The sequence below is a fragment of the Corapipo altera genome, unplaced genomic scaffold (genome assembly GCF_003945725.1).
Source record: "Corapipo altera isolate COAL_440 unplaced genomic scaffold, ASM394572v1 61305, whole genome shotgun sequence".
In the NCBI taxonomy this organism is placed as follows: domain Eukaryota; kingdom Metazoa; phylum Chordata; class Aves; order Passeriformes; family Pipridae; genus Corapipo; species Corapipo altera.
The window spans coordinates 91,264-112,286 of NW_020884909.1; the positions used below are offsets into that span (position 1 = coordinate 91,264).

The following is a 21,023-nucleotide window of genomic DNA, read 5'->3' on the forward strand; positions in this document are numbered from 1 at the left end:
GGGGGCAGCGCGCAGCGGCGCTGAGGCCGCGGCCGGGGGAGACGATGGCCAAATGGCTGAACAAGTACTTCAGCCTGGGCAATAGCAAGACCAAGAGCCCTCCGCAGCCCCCGCGGCCCGACTACCGGGAGAAGCGCAACGGTGCCGGCGGCGCGCCCCGCCCCGAGGGGCCGCCGCACCTCCACCTCCACCACCACACCTCGCCTGGCTTTTCGCGCCGCCGCCTGCGCGACGACACCAGCGACCTGCTCCGCGCCTACCGCGCCCAGAAGGACCGCGACTTCGAGGACCCCTACAGCGGGCCCGGCTCGTCCCTGCGCAAGCTGCGCGCCATGTGCCGTCCGGACTACTCGGCGCCCGAGGACCTGGGCGAGGCGGCCCTCAAGGCTTCCTCCTCCTCCTCCTCCTCGTCGTGCTGCGCCACGCCTCCCACCACCGGCTCCCCGCATCTCTTCCGCAGCCACAGCGAGCGCCGCCCGGCGACACCGCCCGACGTGAAGTACATCTCCCCCAAGCACCGGCTCATCAAGGTGGAGAGCGGCGGTGGCGGCAGCGACGGCGCGGGCAAGAAGCTCCACAAGGGCTCCAAGCAGCCGGCGACTGCTGCTCCCTCTGCCGTGAAAGATAAGGTAAGCGTTGAGCTCCCGTTCCCGCGCCTGTAGACTAGGGAGTAGGGCTAGGGCTACGTAAGCCCCTGGAAGGACTTTTGGCGAGGGGATTAGCTCCTGTTTGCATCTGGAGCCGCCGCTGTTCTCAGTCATCCTTCACCAGGTGGCCTGGCACTTTTTAGTATCTCGGGGCAGGCAGGGCATGTGCAAGACTGACACGTGAAGTGATGGTGCCCTGTCCTCCTGGCTTTCAAACTCGCCTCCCTTCTATAGGGCAGGTTCACAGGTGTGCCTAGTCCTGCTCTGCGACGCGATGCACTGCCAACCTCGTGACTGGTACCGAGGCTCTTGGGTTGGTGTGCTCCTGCAGAATAGCATGTGAATCTTTGGGGAGGTGCTTTGGGAGCACTAGAGTCCCTTGAAAAGCCTCGTGCTCGTGATCCAAAGTTGTGGCCTCAGGCCCATTGCTTGTGATATGGAACAGTCATATATAAAAAATAAAAATTTAAAAAAAAAAAAAAAGGTAATCGGTGCCATCCCAAGTCATGCTGTCTGTTTTTAAGGAGCCAGTTTGTAATTTATTTAGTAATAACTTTCTTGCCTCCTAGTTCAGTGCCAAAGGTGAGGCAGTTCAAAGTCCTGTGTCACAAGACCATCACAGCTTCCATAACTGTGTTTCCAACTGGCAGGTAGCTGAAGCAAACTCTGTAGCTACTTACTCAGATGCGAATGTCTTGTTTTTTAGTGGTCGTTCTCTACAAATTTTAACAAATTCTTTAGATGCAGCATTGTAAAGTGCTGGACTCAGGAACTCAGGTTACCAGAGGGAAGTAGCATCAAATATTTTGTAAGCACAGCACATCCCCCCACCACCTCTGTTGGTGTTGTGAGTATAGTTTAGTTTTTCTTCTATATTGGAAATAAATATTTCTCAATTTCGTTTGTTGGCATTTTCAACTTCAGTATAATAGTCACATCACAAGAACTGCAAGTATGTGCTGAATGCTATCAGTCTAACTGATCTATGTGTACATGTTTAAATATGTAACGTGATTGCACTGCCAGACTTTCATGACAACTTGATAAACTTTGTATCTGTCCAGGTGGCATTCCAAAGAAATCAGCTTGTGACAGTGATGATACAAGATTAAAAGCCTAGACTTTATTACACTGGGTTTTTTTAGGTGTAGTTCCAGACTGGAAGCAACTTCTTTTATGGAAGTGATTGATTAAAAGTTAGCATATCACTGTGTTACATGATATGTTATGATATATTCAGTCTTCTTTAAATATCCTGGGTTGATACCAGGTATCTGCTCTTAAAGAAACACTTTTGGCGAAAACAACTGCTTGGGGCAAAATGTTTATTTCTTCCTTTTACTTCAATTTTTTTTTTTTAATCATCTCTCAATTTTAGAACCTACTGAAGCAAATTTCAAAGCAGAAACCATTTATTTGTAGCTGGGTAACCTGCTACCTCGTGTGGTCATAAATCTGTATGCTGCTCCCAAGCCCTTGTTGCAGGTTTTAAAGTTTGCAGGCAAAAAGCTTCAGTCGTAGTCACATTTTTTTTTCTCTTGTTGAGGCAGAGAACTGTATGTGACAAGTAGGAAGTCTTATCATGTCTGAGAAGTAAAATAGTCCTTTTGCCTCAAAAAGTTAGGTGTGCCTGCCCACAACAGAATTTGGATGTGAAAAGCAACACATGCTTGTGTTTAATTGTATTATTTCCTCCCAGCAGTGGATGTGAAATCTCTTTTATTTCACAGCCCTGAAGTATAAAGCCTGACAGGTGAACTTGGTAAGCAAGGGTCATAGCAGACAGGCAGAGAACTGCTTGTCTTCTACACCTGTGATTCACTGAGGAAGAGATATGAGGAATTTAGTTAATGGAGTGTCTGTAGTTTGGTAGCAAATAAAGCAAGTGAAAATAAATTTGTGTAAGAAGGATATAGTACAGGGGACAATAAAGAAGCAATAAACCCCCCCGAGACTAGGGGTTTATTAAGGTCCGATATTCAGAAGAATTCACAGAAGTGATAAAAACATTTAAGGGAAAAAATCTGTAAAAAAACACAACTAAACAACTTGGGAATGAGAAAACGATCTAGATGCCATATAGGTCTGACTTTGTAGAAGTATGTTAGTGTTTAATGATCCAATACTGTCTGCTTGAGTTCCATTCCAGCATCTGTTGGGTGGTTTTTTTGTTTTCATTTACAAGGATAGGGTGCTGTTTTCCTTTATGTGTTAATGGAGAAGTGAGAAGTATTGTTTTCAAAAAATTCAGTAAGCAATTTTATAATTTCTGTTGTTTCATCAGTAAAGAGTTGGCTGAAGAACTGAGTTGTGTGTCTTGAAAGAGTTACTGGAATGTGAAGAAGATTCAGGAAGGTGCTTGTTTGGTGTGTTTACTTATAAAGGGCAAATGGCAGAGTATGAATAGTGACAGTTTAGTTAGTTGAAATTCCCAGGGAGGAAAAAAAATTATAGTCTAGCTGATTCAGGGAATAAAGGAGATGGAGATTTAAAGCAGTGGCAGATGTGACTGTACTCTGCAAGATTCCTGACATAGGCTGTAAAAGTAATGGCACAGATGTAATTTATCTGGTGTTCAAGAAGTTTTGATGTGTAGAGGTAGTAATATGAACTCAAGTTGAAGCAGACAAACATAAATTGCCATGCACCTTTTAACAGTGAAGTGACTAACCTCTGCAGCAGATGCCCAGAGGTGAGTCGTCATTTCCAGAAGTTTCTGAATTCAAATTGTTGGGTAGATTTTTTTTATTTAGGTTATACAATCAGTCGAGTTTGGGGGCTTTAACAGTGATGCTTACCTTCAGACGAGGGGGAGCAGGCTGTGTTGGAATTCATGACTGAAGCAGCTCAGTTCCTCCAGTTAGCAGATAAGAAATTACTGGTTTCCGTCTTTAGTGCTGGCTTGGGAGATGTTAACTTCTTAATTCCTCTGTTGCAAGCAAATGAGTGTAGGCAAGTTGAAACAATATGTGGCTGTATTCTGCAGCAACCTAGCAGCAACGGTATTTGTGCAAGAATAAATGAGAGACTTGGTTTAAGATCAGCTCAATAGGCAAACCACTTAATGAACTGGAGATTGAAAACAATGAGCTGAAATCTTCCCGAGTGACTGTCCTCAGTCTGGCATGGTGGAGTGTGTAGATCCATGAAAGCAGCAATAATTGAGGAGACAGTGCCTGTGTAAAAGGATATTTCATTTATGTTCTCACCTGTTACTTATTTGAACCAAAATGTTCTCTGCCTGATTTTTGCAGCTGAAGAACCTGGGACACTATTCAAAGACAAACTGTATCATACTTCATTGCAGGGAGTTCTTAAGATTTAAAAAGTGGGATTGTAGTATTCTTGTTCTTTAAATGATAATTATTTCATAATGAACATTATTTTGCCCTCTCTCTGTAGAGTAGAGGCAGAACTTTGCAGCAGTTCCACATACTGAATGCAGAAGACACTGCAAGTTGCAAGATCCATTTCCACAGGTGTTAAAGAAATTTTTGACTCTAAGCTTTCATCTCCATTAGATCGGTTTATAGGCACAGACCCATTATGATATCTGGTTGCATGAAAAGCTTGAGCAAGGCTACGCACAAAGGCAGCAAACTAATTTTTTTCATGTATCTCAACAATGTCATAACGCAGCTAGAAACGCATTTTTTCACATGTCAGTCTCATGATTAAGGGACTGTTACAGTCTTCTGAAAAGGAAGATATTCACTGAAACTCCCCAGGCTCAGGTACTTTAGGGCTTTTTGAAAGGATGTGTTAGGCTGTTCAGTTACAAGTATGCCTGGCATCTGCAGTGTATGCACAGCTTGGAACACTCAGCTTTGGAAACCATCCAGATTATCAGACTTCTGGACACAGAGATCCAAGCAGAGAAACACTACCAGGAAGAAGTATGAAGCAGTTGGAAGACACGTGGAGATTTAAGGAGGGAGTGGTAGTCTTCTGGAAGAGTGTATACCTTTGCAGAAAGCATATCAATCCCATTGAAAAAACATACCTTAGCTACTGGATTCAAACAGGGAGATTGACTTGCCTGTTCTGAACTGAAATGTGCTTATTGGGCTGTTTACTGGTACAGTAGCTGAACACATTCCATGTGGCCTTATTCTTAAAAAAGGCTAATATTGCAGTACAAATGACTGTAAGGGAACTGGGCAACATGGTGGACCTTTGTCTTGTTTCCACCTCTTTCCAAGCAGCCTGTGTATCTAATCTCTATGAATTGTGACCACTTGGCCCCCAATGAGCAAGAATGTCTCTGCATCACTCTTTTATCTGTTCCCTCACCTGTTTCACAGGAGAGCATGCAAGACAAACGTTTCTGTGCTGGGCTGTCTTCCCAAATTGAAGGGATCCACATTGCTGTTAGAAACAGCAGATCTGGGCTGTCATGTGCTAAGTTTCTGGGCTCATTGCATGTTACAAAGTACTCATTCCTTTAGGACTGAAAGGGTGAAGGATGCAAGGTATGAGTTTAAAAGTTTTAGACAAAACTCAGACGGGATAAATTTTTCTTGTTAAAAGTACCTGTGTTTGTCTTTTCTCACATTGTCCAACTGTTGTCTGTTTGATTGCATCTGTAGTTATAGACACTTCAGTCTCTTATCTTGTGACCCTGTCCTATTGCTGGACAACAAGAATAAGCATGTGTGTTTTTCTGTCTCTTCAGCCTGTGTTATGAGCATCCTGTGGTGTGAGAGGTGGCTGGTATATGTCTTAGGGCAGTTAGTCTGAGCTTAGTGCTTTAACTGTTGTCTCCCCATACATACTCCAAGTCACATTTTGAAATGGTTACCAAAAGACTGATGACTAAAAATGGCATGGAGGCCTTTACTGCAAGGACAGAATCACAGAACTGCAGAATGGTTGAGGTTGGAAGAGATCTCTGGAGATTAGCTTGTCTAGAGTCCCATGCTCAAGCAGAGCCACATAGATCCAGTTGCTGAGGGCCATGTCCAGGCAGCTTTTGAATATCTGCGAGGGTGGAGACTCCACAACCTTTCTGGGCCTCCTGTGCCAGTGCTTGGCCACCTTCACAGTGGAAAAAGCGTCTCCTCATGTTCAGTTGAAAGCTCTTGTGTTTCAGTCTGTACCCATTGCTTCTTTTTGTGTCACTGTGTGCCACTGAAAAGAGCCTGACTCTATCGTCTTTGTGCCTTCCCTTCAGATATTTATACGCATTGATAAGATTCCCCCTGAGCTTGTATAGATTGAACAGTCCCCTCTCACTCATCTTTTACTTGTACGTAGGGTACTCCATTCCCTTCGTCTGTGTGGCCCTTTGCTGGTCTCCCTTTGCTGGCCTTTGTATGTCCATGTCTCTTTTATACTGATGATCCCACAGCTGGACCCAACGCTTCAGGTGTGGCTTTACCAGTGCTGAGGAGAGGGATCCTACCCCTTGACCTGCTGGCAGTGCTTTGCCTAATGCAGCCCAGGTGCCCTTCACCTTCTATGCAAGAAGGGCACATTGCTGACTTGATGTTCAACTTCCTTTTCTGCCAAGCTGCCTTGCAGCTGGATGTCCCTCTGCGTGCACGAGGCTGCTCATCCTCAGGTGCATGACTGCATTTCTTGATGAACTTCGTGAGGTTCATGTTGGTCTGTCTCCAGGCTGCAGAGGCTCCTCTGGTCACTCATATCTCAGCCATTCCTCTCAGTGTGGTGTCCTTTGCAACCTGGCTGAAGGTGCACTCTTCCTTCATCACCCGTGTCACTAATGAAGATGTTAAACAGGACTAAAACTGATACTGACCCATGGAGTACACCACTTCGCTGGTGTACCCATAGCACCAGACTTTGTGCTGTGGGTCACTACCCTCTGTACCTCACTGTTGAGCCAGAATTCAATCCACCTCGCTGCTCAGCCAGCCTTTACATCGACAGCTTGTGCATGAGGATTTTATGAGAGACAAATGTCAAAGGCCTTTACTGAAGTCCAGATAGACAAGAGCCACTGCTTCCCCCTCATCTACCGGGGCAGTCATTCAGATTTCCTGACTACAGTTTTCAGTTCTAGCTGAAAAACTAACAAAACCATTCATGGCTGCAAGTACTTGGGATGTTTTCCATTGGAAGGATGAAATGCCATTTTTAAGTTAATTTATTGTTAATATTTGACTCTGAAAAGTAGCTACAGTCTATTTGGTCCAGATGAAAAGAAACCTGCAGATCTCTTTTGTTTCTGTACCCAAATTCCATACACTGGTGTCAAATAGTAATGCCTGAATTCCTGTTTTCTTTCCATGTGGCTTTGCAAAAATACTAGATATTGGGTTATCAGTAGCTGTATTCCCAGGGGATTTAAAAGCATTTTACAGACTTTATGTGTGAACAGTAGTGACCATGGGGGGACTTCAGCTACTCAAAATTTACAACATGATATATATTTATTTATGACTAAAGGCTGCTGAAGGGTACTACAGGAGGACTGTCTGTGAGCAGACTGCCTTCCCAGATTTCAGATCTCTGTTCTTCTGAAATATTTTAAAGTCTATTTTAATCTTGCAGGGTTTAAAACAAAAACAAAAACAAAACAAAACAAAAACAAAAAAACCCCAAACAAACCAACAGAAAACCCAAAGAAATGAAAGATGGTTTTAAATCTTCAAGAAAAGTCACAAATGTTCCAAATCTAGTTTTAAAGATTAGTGGGTAAATCTGAATGAGGTATTTTTTTTCTTTCCCCAGCACCTCACTACCAGGTCACAACTGTCTCAGAAAGTTAGACATTTCCCCATTTGTGTTTCAGTTACTTTTTGACAAGAAATGTATCATACTCTGGAAATCATTGTTCTGAATGAGGCCTGTGTTTTCTTACAGGGTCAGAGCTGATGCAGCCCTTTCCAATACTCAAATTTAGGAGTAGAAGGAAAGGCTCTATACACATTTTATCTCTTGAGTAGTCCTCTAGAATCATGTCCTAAATTTCTGACTTGTTAGCAAGATATTAAAAATCCTTGATTTATTTTTCCTGATACTTTTGGGAATCCAACTATGTACAGATCACTGTATCAGCAGGTTTTCCAAGGCTGTGAACTTAATATTGAAAAAAAAGGTTGTGCTTAGGCTACAGGGAGAGCCCAACAAGTTCTGGAATTCAGTGCTTCATGGAGGAAAACATAAGTGCAAGTCTTAATTTATTTGCAAAACAAATCAAGACAAAACTTCACAGTACTGCTGTATGCAGGCTGAGCTTTGTACAGACTTCAACATCAGAGATATTTCTGATGTGTAGTTACCTGAACATTAAATGAAAATGTAATTTTTAAAGAAACATCTGCCCAGGACCTGTCTGGGATGTGAGACCTGGAGGTTGCTTGGGGGCAAGGAGAGAAATTTGGTATTTCTCAAAGATTTAATTTCACAACAACAATCAAATATAACAACAACAGCAACAAAACATCTAATATTGTTAGTTGGTATTGGTCACCAAGTTGATTAGAGGGAGGGAGCACCTCTTCTGTGAGGAAGGGCTGAGAGAATTGGGTTTGTTGAGCCTGGAGAAGAGAAGGTTCCCAGATGACCTAATTGCAGCCTTCCAGTACCTGAAAGGATCCTACAAGAGACTTTTTTATGAGGTCATGTAGCGACAGGACAAGAGGGAATGTCTTCAAACTGAAAGAAGGTAGGTTTAGATTAGATTCTAGGATATTAGGTGTTACTGTGAGAGTGGTGAAGTACTAGAACAGATTGCCCAGAAAATCTGTGGCTGACCCATCCCTGACAGTGTTCAAGGCAAGGTTGGATGGGGCTTTGAACAACCTGGTCTAGTGGAAGGAGTCACTACTTATGGCAGGGAGTTGGAACTAGATGATTGTTGAGGTCCCTTCCAACCCAGGCCATTCTGTGTTTCTGTAATAATACAGAGTGACTTGTACTGTAGCTAGTGACTTTTCTGAGTAAGAATTTTCAAAGAGGATGAGGAATTTTCATTACATTGTGTTAAATTGTGTCAGTTAACTATGGTGTAGACATATTCACAGTTTCTAAGTGCTGTTGTCTTCTGTATCTCTGTTGACAGTGACATATTCTTGTCTGTGGTATTGCTGGACTTAACTGTTGATCACAAAGGTCAAAAGACGTCAAAAAGGCCAATATATGATCTGTCTTTATATATTTATTTAACTGTATACCTGCCTGTGGCAGGAGGGTTGACACTAGATGGTCTTTAAGGACCCTTCCAACCCAAACCATTCTGTGATTCTATATATTGATAAAATAATAATATTTATTAATAACAGATCTTTCCCCCCCCCAAAAAAAAAACCCCCCCCCCCCCCCCCACAAATGAGTCTCCCATAATAAATCTCCAAAAGGACTGGTGGGCAGGAGAGATCTTTTAGGTTTATTTGCTACATGTTGTTTATCGTAATTCCTTTTGGATTCTTCTAGAACAGTGTGTCCTTGATCATCATAGTCACTAAATCAGTGAAATAGCAAACAGTTCTGTGCTGAAGTTGCTGTTTTAAAGATAGTTAGATCTTCTGTGTTTTCAGTTAAAAAAGGGTTTACTCTGATTATTTCAGTGTGATAAGTTCTCATTTGTTTCTTTCTTGTTTGTTCCCTTTAAAATGTGTTTTTTAGTCAGATAGAGATACCTGTGAAATTAAGCATATAGGTGTGTTCCTTGGTTTCTTCCTGTGACAGTATATGCAAATCATTCTTTTGTATATGCAAATATCCACTTAAACTTGTATTTAATATGATAATATTTGTAAGACTTTTTTTTTTTTTAAGACTGTGGAAGAACAAAGACTATGCATCAACAGTGAAGGTTGCAACTAAGTTAATATATAATAGAGGGATAAACCAACCAGAATCTCAGCTTCTATTTTATTTTCTGGGGTTGTTTTTTTGATCTTGTTTCTGCTGGCTAACTTTTTAGCTAGAGCTATGGTTTTGAGTTTGTCAGCTTGGTCTGGTAACTGAGCTGTACTCTTTGTCTTCAGAGTTTTAAAGACAACCTACTGGGATGTACTCCTATAAGTGTTCCTTAAATCTTTGTTGACCTCTTTTGATCAGTGCACTTCTATTGATGGGTTGGAATTTTCTTTGCTTGATGTTACTGATGCCTCAAGCTACTATGACTAAATGTGCCTGATAGAAAATAGTATCATATGTGCATGGGGTGCCATAGAATGGGCTTGTATAGAGCAGGAATCAATAGCTGTAGGAGCTCACAGTCCACTCTGGTATCTTGCATTCTGTTAAGAGGTAAACCACAGGTCTTTGAAAATGGCCTTGACAAATGCAACCAGTTTAAACATTAATTTGGAGTCTGAATGACTGCCTGAGTCCTTCTAGGGTTTCCTGTTAGCTGTGTTTCATTTTGATAAATAAGACCCCTAAGGAAGGTGGCTGGATTTGGCAGAAGAGGGAGGCAAATTAAAGGTGTCCTGCTCCAAGGGTCAGAACTTGTGTATGAATGTTCTTTCTAGCGATAGTTACAAAACCTCAACACTTTGCCATTCCTCTGGTGGTGTCAAGGGTAGATGTGTGAAGTACAGCATTAGATCCTGGATGGTCTGAGTGTTCAAGATTTTGGGAGGGATGCATTGGTAGATGATGGATGGCATCTGTTCCCTTCTCTTTCCTGTTCAGTGTTTGTCACTAACATGAAACATCAACTTGGAGGCCAACTGAACAAGTTTAGTCATTTGCCTTGAAAGCGCACTTAATCAAAGATGTGAAAGGGGCACTGCATGCAGGCCCTAACCTGGGATGATCTGTGCTGGCCTTGGCCTCTGGACTGTAGAAAACAAATGGCTGACTGAGACCTGTTTGCTGGGCAGCGGCTGAAAGGTTGTTGGGAGAAAAATAAACAAAGCACACAATAAATAACTCTTTCTGGAAAATGGATGAGCTCTGGTGAGCATGGAGGCACTTCAGTCAACACACAGAAAGACCTGCTCCTACGTGGCCATGGGGGAGAGGTGCCAGTGTAGTGTTCTCACGTTGGATCTTCCCTACATGGCATTGAGGTGATAAAGATGGTCTGCAGAATCAAGGCATGTACCTGCAATACTTTGTGAACAGAACTTGTGTGTAGCAGTGGCAAGCATGTGCTTTGTGAGGATGGCACTAAGGAGTATGAGGACAATGTATCAATATCACCTATCATGAAGCAAATGTTTTGATTATTACATGTACCATGACTAGAAAAATTCATGTATTCAGAACCTTATATTTCATCAAAAGTCTTTGTCTGTACTTTGTCTGTCCTGCTGCAGATAGGCTTGGAAAATGAACTCCTTAGGTAAAAGTAATTTATGTGGGGGTGGCACAAGGACTTGCAGATTAGGAATCCTTTTTCTGGCTGACATCTCTGAAAATAGGAGAAACATTCTGAAATGGTATTGTGAAAAGGAGTTCAGACATTTAAAGTAGGTATGTTATAGCAGAACCAACAAGCATAGTCATTTGAGGTTTTCAAGCTTTGGCTTCTCTTTGAAAGAAGTAGAATAACTTCAGACTTTATAGAAGTAGAGAATTTATAGCTGTTTGCAAGTGTAGAAGAAATCGAATTCTGACACTGGCCAGCTGCTGTATCCAGGCTGAGAATTACTAGATTTTAATATATATGGAAACAGTAACAGTCAGCTGGGAAGCCCTCTGACAGCTCAAAGTTGTAAATCCACCTTTAAGGAGATACACAGTTTCAGGAAAGGTGAAGCAGACTGCTCTTTCCGCCTGACTGAGTGCTGAAAAATGGGTTTGGGTTTGTTGTGGGAGAGGGTTGTTTGAGTGAGGGTCTTTTTGCTTTCTGAGGGGGTGGTCTTGTTTGACAGCATTTTTTTATGTATAATTTTCGTCCTAGTAAATTTCTGGCAAAAATAGCTGTGTTAAGACTGCTTTGTGTTTCGTATTTCAGTGCAGTTATGCTAAGGATTGGTGAGTACTACATGTCAGTGTTTGCAATAGGAGAGCAGTACAGAGCCCATGCTACCACCTAGCAGCTCTTGACAGGATCTGATCAGAAGGCTACATGGATGGCATTTCAACTGCATCACTTGGAGATAAACTTGTCCTTGTGACTAGGAGAAATTACTGCTGCGTGATACACATTGTTGTCTTTGTCTCAAGTGTGTGCAGCTGCTGCCACTTGATTTGCTGCTTGGGCATATGTTGCTAGACAGGGGGGAGGGGACTTTTCCCCTTTGTGTTAACTGCTTTTCATAGTAATGAGGGAGTAATTTTGGACACCAAGTGAGAAAAAGGATTATATTTTCCTCCCTCTATGAGCCATGCCAGTCTGGTGATTTCTGGTCAAAAAGAAACTTCTGGTCACTTTAGACTTTGACTGGAGGAAAACACATAAAAAATATAGGTAAAACATGAGTCCTAGTAGTGAAATAAGCAAATAAGTAGTATAAAATTGCAGTGTTGCAGGGCCTGAGTAATGACACTGAAGTGTGTTAGATGTTTTGTTCCCTAATTTTAAAGGAGTTACGCAGTGCTCATTTTCCCCATAGAATTTGTGCAGGTGTTTGATCTGTAAATACTTGTGTGTCCTGTTTTTCTTCTCTGTCTGGTGGGATATGTTGGCAGCAGGAGACTGAAGTGGATGCAGTTCAGTCTCTTAGCTAGCAGTGTACTCCTGGTTCTTTGTTGAAAAGATTGAAGCTGTTGGAATAGCAGTTTGTTCTAAGTCTTACTGGCGCTGGTCTTAAAGATGCAAAGTAACTGGTGGGTTGAAAAATTCCTCTTTAATAGAGTAAGCCTTTTAGGCTTGCCCTGCTTTGAGTGATGGGTTGGGCAGGGTGGTCTCCTGGGGTTCTTTCCTGCCTGAATTATTTTATGATTCTGTGGGGATTCTGGTGCTGAGGTCTGCCTCTGCTTAGCTTCAGATTATCTTGTCTGTGGTACATTGCATCTCTGTGCTCTGCAATAATTCTCATGTGAGGATTTTTGCCCTTGCCCTGATCCCCTTGTCACCTTCCAGAAATGAAGATTAGCTCTACCCCTTCAGTTATAGAGAGGAATAGTTCCTGTGACTTCAATTGACTGATTAAAGAAAACTATTTATGGGACTTACACGTTCAGTGATTTTACAGGGCTCAGAAAGCATAGTAATGTAAGGTGTGAGATTTTCAAACCTTCAGATTTTTTTAGTCTTCTGGTAGAGGAGGAAAACGTGTTCTGATGGAATTTCTTTTTGCTGCCTTTTGTCTCAGTTCACAAAATATAAGTAAATATAATGTTTTTCTGAGAGGAAGAATGACACAAATGGGTTCAAGGATTTAAATTTAGGCAAGAAGCTTGTTTTCTGTCTTGTTTCTTTTCAACTGAGAACTAAAATTACAAAGGTCCTTATTAATGCAGTGAAAATAGTAACCTTATTTATTTGAATGATAAATAGTAGCCTATTTATTTGAAAAATTTCTAGCAATATTTTCAGTTGTAGCTGATAAACCTAAAAAGCAGAGGGTATGAAGTATGTGCAAGAGAAAATGTGATTTTTTTTTTCTGAATATTAGCAAACTTCTCTGATAGGAGTTGCACTGGATTGAGTTTGCTGACTGATTGACTCTTTCTAATTTGTCCATTGCAATTATTCTATAGCTTGTGCTTGTCAGAAATCTTTTCAACATGGAGTCTGCCTTTGTTAGGTTTCTGGTGTGAGCAGGAGCACACTTCTATTTAGTTTACTGTTTAGTAACTGATCTGTGGCAATTGTGTGTTTCTCCTCTGAACTCAGACTGTGCTTTGAAGATGATATAGGATACAGCTGTATGGAACTGGGGTGTTGTTTTTTTTTATTTTGCAGATAGGATGTTGCTGCCTTCTCATTTGCACATCTGACTGGAGAATTCAGTAACAGTCACTTTCCTGTCTTTCAGGTATTGATAGCTGATGACTACTCAGATCCATTTGATGCCAAAAGTGAGTTGAACAGAATGGGAAAAGGGGAGAACACTGGCTACATGGAACCATATGAAGCCCAGAGAATAATGACTGGTAAGAAAAGACAATTGCACATGTGAGCTCTAGTTGCATGGCAATTTCCATGTATATTATAGCTGCTGTGAAACAGAAATGTCATTGTTTGGAAAACTTTGGCAAGGAAACCCATGTTTCTGAAGATACTTAGGTAAGCACCAGTAAATGCCATGAAAGCTTTTAATTTGCTTGCATGTGCCTTGATATCTAAAAATACTGCTCTGGACCTCACTTTAAAATATAGGTGTTTTGTATTGTCATGTGAGAAGATTAAAAAAATATGAGCAGTGGGAGTTGGAGTGCGTATTGCTCAGCTTGGCAATGTCAAGGCTGTAATTTGTGTATGTAGTAGGGATGGCCAAAGCATGGCATTGTGTTATTTCAGTTAAAAACAGTTGATCAGTTTGCTTATGGACTTTTTTCCTCAATCAGATTCAGACTTCTTGGTCTTCCTTCTCTTGGAGGATGGCTGTAAAGCTGCGTCTTCATGTAGCTTCCCTCTTTCCTTCCTTGCTGCTCTGATTTTTTTTTTACCAGTGATCAGAATGAGACACTAGGATGCCTGTAAACCTTTAACTGCTATTCTTGATAGGTTTTTTTCCTTTTTTGTCATGTAGGGAGGTGGTTAATGGTAGCATTGTTGTAGGAGTTTGGACTGTTTGAACCCCTTGTCCTAGTGTTATGCAACTGTATTTTCCGTGTATTCTCCTTATCTGCATCAATTTCCTACTTATTGGCTGTGCATTCTGTAAAATGCTCCAAAGTATGGGACCATGTGTTCTTAATTTATGATGATTTGACTCAATCAACACGCATCTTTGTGCAGATCAATTGTGCATTCCTTGGATTTGTGGAGCAGGTCCTCTTTTTCTCGTTATGGAGTAAAAGTCATTCTTGTGCCCAGTTAAGTTGATTGTATGCTTTCCTTTTCTATTGGCAGCTCCTGTTTTGGGCCCTCAGGAAAGATTAATCAGTGGGGGAAGATGAGGCTGTTGGATGCAAAGATCCTTTTTTCATGCAAGTGTTCCTATTTTTCTTTTCTTAAATAGCATTTCTGAAGAGAGACAGGAAATGACATAGAAACTATTGTTTGGAAGTTTTCAGTATCTTATAGAGGGGCTGGGAGCTTTTATTTCCCATTAGTATGAATCCATTCTAAGTTGAGTAATTTTTCAGAAAAACAAATTAGTCCAAATAATTTCTTGCTCTGTGTTGAGCAAAATACACAGGTGTTTTGTGATGAGCATTTGTGATTTTAACTATGGAGTTTTCAGTGTGTTGACTGGTTTCTCCCTGTGTTTAGGACAGGAGTTTATTCTATCTCCTTTTCCAGATTAGCCATAACAAATGAGATGATTTAGTGGACAATACTGGATGACTTGCTTAAAGTAAGGAACAGTGGGTTTGTGAACCCTTGCACTTATAAGACACCCTTTTGCCAAATTTGTATTTGGCGCAACTGATAAGCTGTTATATCTGCTCCGTATGTTATTATAAAGGAAACCTGAGGAGCTCTCAGAGATGCCCTTTTGAAAATGAGGTTTAATTGATTATAATGATAGAGCAAGTGTTCTGAATATGTATTTGATTGAGCCAACAGAAGATGATTGATATACCCATGAAGATGTTTAGTGTTTTGAGATCTGGGTATCTTGTCCTAATGCAGACAGAAATAGAGAAGGTCTTCCTGCAAACCTCCATGAGGTCAGGTTGTGTTGACTATATTCAAGCATGTGGTTTTGTGTTTGGGGTTTTTTTTATTGCTCAGGTGTTGCCTTTGCCCTTTACTTGACAAATGAAAATCCAAAGGCATCCTGTTGGAGAGTTTTTAAAGGTTCAGTTTTTATTTACCAGGTGAGTTCTATTATGTATCTGCACCTTCTAAAGAAGACCTTTTGACTACAGTTTGATTGGCCTCAAAATCTTTACTGCTTTGTTTGTTATGTTTATTTGTTGGTTTTGTTGTCTGATGAGTAGAAGAACATGAGATGGCTATCTGTTTAGTTTGACTAATCTGATTAAATCTTTCTGACTGTATTTAACATGGGTTAATCCCAGAGAGAAGTAATTTGCATACCCCAGCAGAACGCAGGAAATGTAGGAGAGACAGAAAACATGTTACTGGTATATCCAAACTTTTGCATTCTGGAAACCTGAAGAGAAATGTATGATGTCTCAAATAACTAGTATTTTCATTCAGTACTTCTCCTTTCTCCCTGAGAGCTCTGTGGGCTTGCAGTTGTCATGTAATTTGTTCTGAGCTGATGTTTAATTTGAAAAAAAAAAAATGCAATCCTTAAAATTAATTATTTCAATTAATTATTTAATGGTCTATCTGTTTCCATGCTGTCTGTGGTTAGAATTGGGTTCAGTCAAGCTTGAAGTTTCTTCTGCTGATAGTGTCCTCCAAAAACACTGTCTTGCCAGATTTGTGGTTGTGAGGACTGAAAGAAAGCAACCTTTATGCCAAGTTTTGGAAAGACTTTTTGAAGGAAGTCTTGACCTGAGGCTAAGGAAGAGCGTGCTGATAACGAATGCATGTTTATGAGAAGCTGTCATCTCCTGTCAGCCAAGCACATCTGCTGGCTAGTAGTGATATTCATAAGTGTCCTGTCTTCAGGAAGTCTGTGCCAGAGGTTCAGAGAAAACCCCTGGGAATCCAGTTCCTGATGTGCTCTGTGGTGTGAGTCTCTGGTTGGCTGTGCGTGCACCTAAAGCCAGGGGAACAGTGTTGTATCTTTGCCTTATCCACAACCTGTTTGGAGATTTGATATCTCAGTGTAACTACGTGTGTATGAAGGAAGTTCTCTGTGATGTTAATATCTGACAAACTGTGTCATGGACTACGTGTAGAGTGAGATTCGTGCATGCGTGAGAGCAACAGACGTAGCTAAGATGATGATTTCTATGGATCCCGAGAATGAGATGGACCTTACTTTCCCTGTAGTATCAGTCTGTAGCTGCTGCAATGATGTGTGTCCTGCCACAGAAACAAGCCTGTGCTGCCTTACCTAACCTGTAACCAAGCATCATTGCTTCAATCAGGTGTAGAAACTAGTTTGTGCTTGAGAAAGAGTTCTCCAGAGAAGCTGTGGCTGGAGATGCTGCATTTGAACATTCCAGAAGTGAATGGTTGAGATAACTGTCAAGGTCAGAGTGGCAGTGCTGCTCTGTCATCCATTCTTCACAGGGAGTGCTGGGGGAAGAGAAATTGAGTTCCACCTGAGTATTTACTTCCGTCGGTCAAATCATGGAGAGGGGTCTGTTTTCTGTGGTAATCCCTTACCTGAGAGGAGAAAAGGTGCACTTAATTCATGGATGTTACTATGGCTATACTTGGGGAAAAAGTCATAAGGTCCTATTCCAGCCATACTCTTATGGGTATGCCTTTCCACGTTCCCCTGACAGCTGCGCATGTTGACGCAGCTTTTTCAGGCATCTCTGCCTTTCAGAAGGAATTAAGACAAGTCCTCAGACTGCATGAAACATTTTTTAATCAAATGCCATGTCAAGGCTGTCTATACCACAGCCTTATATGTACTGTATGAAAGAACTCACCTTTGGAGGAGGATCCAGTTTTGGATCATCACTCAGACGGAGATGTGCTGTCAGCCAAGTTGTTGCACGAAGAACTGTCTGTTGTCCTTCTTGCTGCTTGGATTTGAAGAGAGCCCCTTGCTTCTAACTCATAATGTCTTGTGTGCAAGGTGCCTAGTGTGATACGTGCTATTAAATAAAATTAACTGAAACCCAGTAAAAGTAAGGTCATTTCAGGTCTCAAAATAATTTGGAAGCACATTATCAAAAATGGCTGGGTGAGAGGAGGTGCTGTTTGGTGAGAAAGGAAGTAAAAAGCATTATCTGAGGGGCATGCCTACCTTGAGAAATGTTTCTTAGCAAAATCACTTCTGGTTTTTTCCAGATCAGGAGCTGTGTTTTCTGTTGTCTAGAATGGTTATGAATGGGGAGTTAGGGCAAGCTAAACCCTTGGGTTAGTACAACAGTTTGGAATTTGAGTTAAGCCTGTGGTACATCAGTGCCTTGATTTCTTAGAGGTCTAGAAATGCCTCAGGTCTGTGCTCTGAAAGTTTTTCCTTTGCTTTCATAGGTATGACCTAGGACTTTGCCAGGGACATTAGCTCCTTCATGGAGTTCTGGCATCTTCTAGATCATGCATCTGCCTCAAAGATATGGTAGACAGGGAGAAAACCCTCTTTTTGTGTTTCAGAATTCTGCAGACCTAGATGGGTAGCACTTCTGAAAACAGGTACTTTTCCCTGACATGTAACATACCATGTGGTATTCCTCACGAAGGAAATGCTCTGTTGTGAACAGACTTCAGAAGGCTGTCACAACACTATTAATAAAATATACACTGTGCTTCTCTTCTGATCTGGGTAAATTTAGAAGCTACTCAGGGCATAAAAAAAATCCTCTTTTGTACAGCCAGAGCAGATGTTTGAGGAAGAAGGAAATCAGTTTTGTTATTGGTGCATTTCTCTCAGGAGGCTGGTCACAGTTGTCCTGGGAACTGGACGTATTAGGTTTTGTAGGTGGGTTGTGCTAACATGTGAGATCAAGGAAAGCTCAATGTGCATCAGGTAAGTCCCAAATCAACTCAGAAGCCTGCTGCCAGTACCCGTTGAAGACTGGAAAACCCCAGTAAGTCACAAAAGGGCTTCTGGACATAAATAGAAAGCTGAATTCAAGTTTCACAGACTGAGTAGATGAGCTTGTATACATGCTTCAGGGCTGAGTGACTCGTGTGTGAGAAGGACCTGTGTACTGGACCTGAAGAGCTGGAAATTATTTCTAGGGATGCTCTAGAGCATTTGGATCATGGTACAGAGATACCTGTTGTCTTGCCTATGTTATTCAGTGTATTCATCAACCTGGGTGATGACACATCTGCCCCATCAGCAAAAGTGAGCATAAACTAAGGGAAGTGTGTGATGAGGAAAGGGCAGAGTTTTCATCTGGAGAGGCCTTAATAAATGTGAACATTCTGCCAAAAGGAGCTTTTTTAAAATGAAACGAGGGGATATTAGAGAAAATTCCAAAAGAAAAAACACAGCTTTTTTTCACAGGCTTACAACGTTAGCATCCTCTTCCTTTCTTCTTTTTCTATGTATTTATCATCCTGTCTCTATATGTATCGTGCTGGCTGTGCAGTAGAACAGCAGTGAGCAAGTCTAAGTAGATCACACTTAGAGATTTTATGCTTTGCCTCCCTCCCTGTGGGTGCAGAAAGCTGAGACTCCTCTCTAGGTGCAGACAGTGCTGGAAGAGTAAATGCCTTCCTGCACTCACTGGTTCTTTCTAGAGACTGACGTAAGAAAGAGTCCGTGGCTGCATCACAATGGAATCTCCAATGCATGACAGGCAGCCTAAAAAAAGCCGTGCACCTGCCTTAACTGGGAGCGAGCCATGGACATGCTGGGAGAAGTAGCTCAGTCTTCATGCAAGCTATCACAGAAATGCTGGGAGTATGGAGAAAACAGCATTCCCATGAACCTGCACCTACTTCAAAAGCTCTTGGGTGTCAGTTTCCCTTGTAACTAGAAAGGCTGGTTTTTTGTTCAGACCTGTAACTTCATCTGAATAGTCACTGCAGCACATCGGTGGTGAGTCAGATACTGTAAAATTCTTTACCAGGTGACCTCTGGCATGTTGCTTGTTGGCACTGAGTTTACAACTGCAAATAATATAGAAAGAGCAATGATAACTACTTTGATAAAGGCTTTGATTAGGTTACCTTGATTAGCACGTACAGCATGGGAAGTGTAGAAAGAATGTTTCTGACCTGCTGAAAGACACTGAGCCTAGCAAGCCAACCTTTAAGCTCTGTGGTGGCTCTGCTGAAGATTTGCTGTCCGCTAGTGTTTGAACATGGCAAACAACTGAACATAGCCAACAGAGAAGAGGCAGTGTATTTGACCACTAAGCTCAACAGCTGGCATAGTTTTCAATAAACTTCAAGCCCCTTTTCTCGTTCCTACATTTGTGTGTTCCAATTCTAATTCTCTTCAATGCTCTAACTCTAGGCTAACCGTGACTAGAAATCAGCCCCAAATGAGAATTGACCCATTGTCAGTCCACCTCATGTGATATTCTGGACTCCTCACTAACATTACATTTATTGTCTTGTTGCCAGGTGGTGTGGATATGACCACATGCTGGCCATTTTAGAAGAACAAGTTTGGGGATAATTTTTTCCTTTAAAAAGTTGAGGGAAAGTGCAAGGTAACTCTTCACTCTTGAAATTTGATGTGTATGTGTTCTTGAATCAATGTTTGCAATGTGGAGAGCCACTGGGCAAGATCTGAAGAAGTTCAATAGCACACAGAAGTAAGCTTGTGACTAGTAACAAGATGTCTTTATTTACATGTTGGGAATTTCCTATAGGGATGCACTGGAAATCTTGGGGAGCTCTTCCTAGAACTGACAAAGATGGGGATATCTGAAGTGTTCTGAGCTTACCCATCATTTGGAACTCAGTGCTAGTGTACTGTCACCTGCTGCTGTCCTGTAGTGCAGAATTCCCCGCAGCCCATTAGAAATGAGGACATGTGCTCTGAACAGCTGTGCTCCTTCTTTAAAGTATGCTAGATGTAATGTTAGTTAGAAACCTCCTGGGCTTCAGCATCTATTTCAAGTTGTTTCTTACTTGATTAGAAATTCGGACAAGAGATTTCATTCAGCAATGATTTAAAGGAAATAAATCGTCTAGGAAGAATTACAGAAGAGAACTTCTTCCTTAGCATTAAGTCTGATGTGCCTGAACTGAGACATGTTTTAAATAGTGCTGGGTCTGCTTCAACACAAGTCCTCACCTTCTCTGTAAGCAAAGCAATAGATCCCACATGTGCTGTGAAACCAGATCAGTTTAGAAGCATGTCTAGTTGCCATGATGATCAGTACTTCTCTTCCTGTCTTCATGGAGCACTTCATACCTCATCAGTGGTTACAAGAAGATAAGGCCAGAATGTACAGAGCCTAGTTTCTTGTGTTGGGAGAGACTGTGCTGTGGTTGCTGTAACTAGATGCATAACTGGGCTGGAAACGAGTGGTGCGTAAAATTAATAGCATTTCTCTCTTTAAATATGTCTCCTCTCTTAGAGAGATTTAAGGCATTCTCTCCAATGTTTAATATTATATGTTTAATTTAATACTGGTTTTGTTTGTGGTTTTTTCCCTCTGTGTCTGCACCCTCATCTTGCTTTTATGATTTGATGTAGTCTGGAAATGGACTAAATGTGAAATTTGAATCACAGACCTGCATATAAATTCAGTTCTTCCCTGTTTCTTGCCACTTCTTCTCACTAAGACAAAGCTTATGCTCAAAATAAAGGAAACAAGATGTCCAGAACTTTAAGAAGATTGGTCAACATCCTAGTAGACTAGTTGAGGGTACATGTAAAAGCAATG

General features: G+C 41.5%; 1 protein-coding gene across 1 annotated transcript in view; it reads left to right on the plus strand.

Moving 5' to 3' along the window:
- The first annotated feature begins 6 nt into the window (after positions 1-6).
- The window catches only part of SHB (SH2 domain containing adaptor protein B), a 62,060-nt gene continuing 41,043 nt past the window's right edge, over positions 7-21,023 (plus strand). The window contains exons 1-2 of the mRNA XM_027653090.1: positions 7-629; positions 13,496-13,613. Coding sequence (XP_027508891.1) covers positions 45-629; positions 13,496-13,613 — 703 coding nt within the window. The 5' untranslated portion in view covers positions 7-44. The remainder of the gene's footprint in view (positions 630-13,495; positions 13,614-21,023) is intronic.